At 38.4% G+C, this 5,572-nt stretch overlaps 1 protein-coding gene across 2 annotated transcripts in view; it reads right to left on the minus strand.

The window, feature by feature from the left end:
• snap25a (synaptosome associated protein 25a) overlaps positions 1 to 5,572 on the minus strand; it is a 25,089-nt gene that overhangs the window by 1,375 nt on the left and 18,142 nt on the right. The window contains exons 5-7 of one of the 2 annotated variants that reach the window (XM_016499334.1): positions 4,172 to 4,289; positions 717 to 836; positions 358 to 502 (exon numbers count right to left, since the gene is read on the minus strand). In XM_016499334.1, coding sequence (XP_016354820.1) covers positions 358 to 502; positions 717 to 836; positions 4,172 to 4,289 — 383 coding nt within the window. Of the gene's footprint in view, positions 1 to 357; positions 503 to 716; positions 837 to 3,852; positions 3,971 to 4,171; positions 4,290 to 5,572 lie in introns of both variants that reach the window. The other variant, XM_016499333.1, reaches the window with a different exon arrangement.

A 5,572-nucleotide genomic window follows, 5' to 3' on the forward strand; every position in this document is an offset into this window, starting at 1 on the left:
AAAATATTGTTTCGTTTTTGAAGTCAACATGAAATCAAAACTGCCCCCGTTTAATTCATTAATGAACATTTTTATTATTGGTGCATGTTGTCTTCTTAATCAAAGTAATATATATTTTATATAAAAATTAATATATGTATAATTTATAATATTTAGTAATATTAATAAATATCAATTAATTCCCAATGACTTATGTTATGGAATTCAAATGGGTTGCAAACAGATATTCATTTCAACTCTTAATTTGAGTTTTAAAACCGCACTTTTTTTAAACTTTTTTTTTACAGGATTTAGGATTGTGTGATTTATCTTTGGAAAATCCAACAAGGGAATCTAGCCTTGAGAGCCAATCCATACCTTCTCCATGATCCTGTCGATCTGGCGGTTCTGGGTGTCAATCTCGTTGCCCATATCAAGGGCCATGTGGCGCAGGTTACCAATGATGCCTCCCACCTGCTCTAAGTTCTCATCCATCTCATTTTCCCTGGCGTCATCTGTTACCCTGCATGCCACAAGCACGGCGCAACGTCAATTTCAATCCACAAACGCCAATAATTTCTCAAATCTGACTCCATACACATGGCCTATCTATACATTTGACCTCTTAAGCCTTTTATTTGAGCGTACACAGCTGTAGCTTTTGGCTACACGATCAAACCTCTCTCTTATCCAGCTAACCCTCTGGACAGAGCGTCCTGGAATCCTGGGCCTCTCACCTGCGGATGAAGCCTCCGCTGATGGCCATCTGTTCGCGCTCATCCACCACGCGGGCGGGCTGGCTTGCAACCACTCCGTCCTGGTTGTTTCCCCAGGCCTTGCTGGCTCCACTCTTCATTCTGCACAGAGTCGGGGGAAGCGTGAGTGCTCGGGTAACCGGACACTTCCATATCAGCAGCAGTGTTCACAGATCAACAACAAACATGGATTACCAGGCAAGCATAACAGGGATGGGCTCATTCTCAAGGGGCTTATGTAATTTGTAATGCTATATCCTGCGGACATATAACATACATGTACTTGATGCTGAGACACATACCTTTCTAAAAATGGGGGATGTAAATACAGGTGGACAGCCATTTCCAAAGAAAGAAAAATGGGACTCAGAGGTCACCTCTGGCCACCCCATGGCACATGAGCTGTCACCCCTCTCAAATTATGACAAATAACAAAGAGCACAGGCTTTGGCGACAGACAACACAGAGTAACAGGACTGCCACCTCAGTGGAGACAAGTGTAAATAACTTCAACAGAAAAGAAACTGGAGGAAGAGAACCGCATCCTATCTTGCCCTTTCATTGGCCACCTCTCACCTTGTTTCTGACTCTTAAATATGAATATTATCATGTAGGAAAGACAATGACAGATCAGTAATGCTATGGGATTATTAACCCAGAGCCAAAAATGAATGAAACTATCAATTATTGGTAATTATAGCCTCTTTTACACTGCAATTATCCAAAATATATGCAATCTTATCAAATATGACAACAACCTATTATAGGTTATTACTATTTATTGTTGTAGACATGACAGTGGGATATTCGGATCATTTAGAGGCCAGGGGTGAGGTACAGAATAACAATAATCAAATGTAAGATTGAAAGCATTATCGTAATTGCCACTGCAAACAATTTTATTTAATAGGCTGTCAATATGCCAGCCTTGAATTCATTCTAATTGTGTCAGGAAAATCATAAACCTAATTCATAAATAATAAAGATTGAATATTTTGCATGAACAAGGCAGTTTTATTAATCAGCTCTTGTTCTGGCTGTGAGTTGCTGATATAGATTTTAGTTCTAATATTTCTTGATTTATCTAAAGAGAGATGGCCAAGCCTCCCACTGCAGTATTATTTATAGAGACGGACTAAAGCTACAATTCCCCCGGCTGCCTTCCCTCCATTCTCTCTCTAAACATCATGTTGAGCTTTATCTAATGTGAAGGAGCAGTTAATACTCAAACTGGCAAACAATGCCTAAAATATTGAAAATTAGAAAATAACTTACTTTCCCTTTTCTTTCAACTATTAAATAATCTACTGAAAATTACATTTGATTTTAAAATAATGACTTTATATTAAAAAAGTGACTGTAATTTTGTTAAAACTATGAACTAAGTTTAACGTGAAAACCTGACTGACCCAAAATTCAACCTCCCTAAGCGAACAGGTTCATTTGCGCCTCTGCATCAGTTTGGGATTTTATGACAGGCTGTCACATAAAAAAAACTGAATATCTGTACTGTATCTTTCTCTGTCTGACCTAGATCTCGTCTGCTCCCCTTAGGGAACCAGCAAAGGCATTGGCTCTCTCCACTGTACTGCGGCTATAGACTGGACTGTGTATCCTGTTCTTGGCCAAACTATCCCTGTCAACATTGAATGAGACAGGCTTGAAAATGTTAGATCATCTGAATGACTTTCAGTAGGAGTTGATCATCAGCATTGTTACTGCGCATTATTGTTCTTTAACAAATAACAGCAATTAGCAAGAGATGCATGAGCATGCATTTGACATTCAGGGACATGCTATTGCAGTCATACGGGTAGCATTGATGGATGTGCTTTCAAAGTTGTAAAAAAAAAGCTAGTGTATGCATGTAAATTTTCAAGCAGATGCTTTTAAATATATATATATATATATATATTAATCTTGTGTGTGTGTGTGTGTGAGTTGCTCTATCATTTTGAGTCGTTTTGACCAAGAAACATATTTTTGAGTTTTATGCGCTGAATAAAAGAGGATTGTGATTCACTTCCAAATTGTTGACGATTTGTAATCATTCAAATGGTGGCTGTCATTACAAAAATTTCCTCTAGCTATTACAAACCATTTTCAGACAATTATTGACAGAATTAGATTTATACATTAAACACAAATTAAATAACAGTTTAGATCAAATATAGAGCATTTTAACAGTGTATATATTTAAAAATATATGACAGATTTTAGAGACATAACACTCTTTTTTTTAGATAACGATCTATAATCGTCTGAATGGCTTTCCTAAGGTAACGTCACGTGACATGTTTTTCACGAGCTGTTTTATTGACGTCTCTTCGCGGTTAAAACACGGATAACACGACAGATGGTACATTTCAGTAAGCTGTACTATATCTTTTGATATATCCTTTTGATGTTCATTCATGTTTTCGTCCTATAATTAGTATAATTCGTCTTATAATTAGTTAGAAAAAGAATCGGTTTGCTCGCGCTGAGGCAGTTGCGATGTCACACGTTAAGGAGTGCCAAAATGCCATTTATTATGTAAATTCGTAATAAAATTGGCATAATTTAAAGTCTTTGTTTTAAAATGAACACAAAACAATCTTGCTTAAAATCGCGTTTCTCTGCAAACGGCTCAAAATGATGAGTGCGTCACGTATGAGTTATGTTTACTAATCTAGTATGGCTGGATAGTAACAATAATTTATCGAATAAAGGCTATAATTGACTTTTCTTTAAGTATTTTGAATGAATTTGTATTGGACTACATTTAGTGACTTACCTCAACTTTGGCACATCCATACAGTTTTACTGGTTTGGTTTAACGTTCATCATTAATACCTTGATTTTAAAAGAAGGGTGACCTTGGGTTGTGTATCATGCCTTATATTCATATATTTCATTGATAAACTGTCTATCAAAAGACCCAGAGCCAAAGCAAGTGGGCTGCTGTATTTCTGTGAGCATGTGTGACCATGCCTCATGCCTCATGCTCACTGTCTGTGCTTAGGATCATGGGAAGTGAACATGGCAAGCCACCCTGGGCACGCCTGACTATAGGGCTACAGGCCTCTCAGTATGATTTATTTTTAGGCAGGCAGGCAGGCAGGCAAGCAGCACCTACTTGTTACATGGACAGGAACAAAGACCACAGAATTTTCCTAGATCGTTCAAATTCTTTTCTGCATCCTTCATGTCCTTATTGATTTGGTCCATTCCCTCCTCGATGCGTTCCAGTTGCTCTGATTAAACAACAAGTAATTTATCACCCACAGAACGAGAGCAGGTGTCAGGAAAATAAAGGGAGGAAAGAGAGGACAAAGAAGAGAAGACAAAACTTCAGACAGTCACTGTGACAAAAGGAAACTCAAAAAAAGGAAAAAAATAAAAAAACGGACGCCACCACATACGTAAGAACCTTCTGCCACATGGTCAGTACCTACTTGTTACACGGACATATGAAAAGGCCACAGCATTTCCCTAAATCTTTTAAATTTTTCTCGGCCTCCTTCATGTCTTGGTTGATATGGTTCATGCCATCTTCAACACGATCGAGTTGTTCTGGTCAGGACAAAGGGATGACAGCAGTGGAATGAATTTACAGGCTCTTGTTTAACAAGAATATATGAGAAATGAGCACTGATGAACTGGATGAGAAATTGCTCAACGCATCTAGAGGGGACGCATGCATTAGAATGAACCTACATATGCAAAAAAGAGTTCAAATAGCAAGACTTCCTCCTTTATTTATTTAGAGATGCATCAAAGTCGACATGAAATCAAAATGGACCCGATTTACATAATGCTTGTTTCTGGTCTCATTGTGAATGAAACCAGAATACATACCAGAAATGGTCTCCATGTATTTTCAAAAATAAAAAAGGGTCTTCTTAATCATTAATCAAAAAGTAATAACTTTTAACTTCTGCCGACATCGCCGAGGCCGCACAGGCTATTGAATAATGTTAACCAGTAATTTTGAAGTTTTTAAATGTACGTTTTTTGTAAACTTGTAAATTCATTTCTGGTATGTAGCGCCCACTTTTCACCAAGTCCCAATAAATAAAATCAAGTCCCGCCCAACATTTTTTCTCATTAATATCCTTTGTCACTCAAAATCCATCACATTTTGGAAGTAAAATGGATTGCAAATGGCAATTCACATTCATCAAGTGGATGAAGATGAAGTGGAAGAAATTCTAGCTTGAATTTGATCCTGGCGGCCAACAGCAGACAGATTCTCCCATAAGGGCCACTGCAGGAGTGCGACAGTGTCTCTTTAATTAGACCTTGGGGCAGAATAAAAAACTGCCCTGATCTCTCTCAAGGCTTTGTGGCTGTAGTTTGCTGGAAGCTGACAGCCTCCTTTTCCCCTCGCTACAATGGAAGAGGGTGCAGCTTATGGTTTGTTTGTCTCTGTGTGGTTAGGGGATGATATGGCTGAGGTGCTGGGTGGCCCGTGGTGATGCAGTCTGGTGTGTTTGTCGTTCAGACAGGGTGTGTTCGATATTGTTAAGAGGTTTAGTGAAGGTATCAGACACAGGAAAGAGAGAGGCAAACTGGAAATGGTTCAAGAGGGAAACAAGCCTACCACATCAGTTACTTTTGTTTAATCCCTGGCATTTCAAGGCCCTTTCATTTAGGCAGAGCAAATTAACCTAAAGATGATTAATGAAAATTCTATAAATTCTCATTTAAAACAAGGAATTGAACTTTTGATATACCTCATTCCTTGATAACAGCCTAGCTTAGTGTCACCTCTGGGCTGAGAGTTTCGTTTAAATAAGCTTCAGGCCTCAGTTTGAGGGGATGAAGGATTGAGATTGGGGGGGGGGGGGGGATGC

The sequence above is a fragment of the Sinocyclocheilus anshuiensis genome, unplaced genomic scaffold (assembly GCF_001515605.1).
Source record: "Sinocyclocheilus anshuiensis isolate Anshui unplaced genomic scaffold, SAMN03320099.WGS_v1.1 scaffold1746, whole genome shotgun sequence".
In the NCBI taxonomy this organism is placed as follows: Eukaryota; Metazoa; Chordata; class Actinopteri; order Cypriniformes; family Cyprinidae; genus Sinocyclocheilus; species Sinocyclocheilus anshuiensis.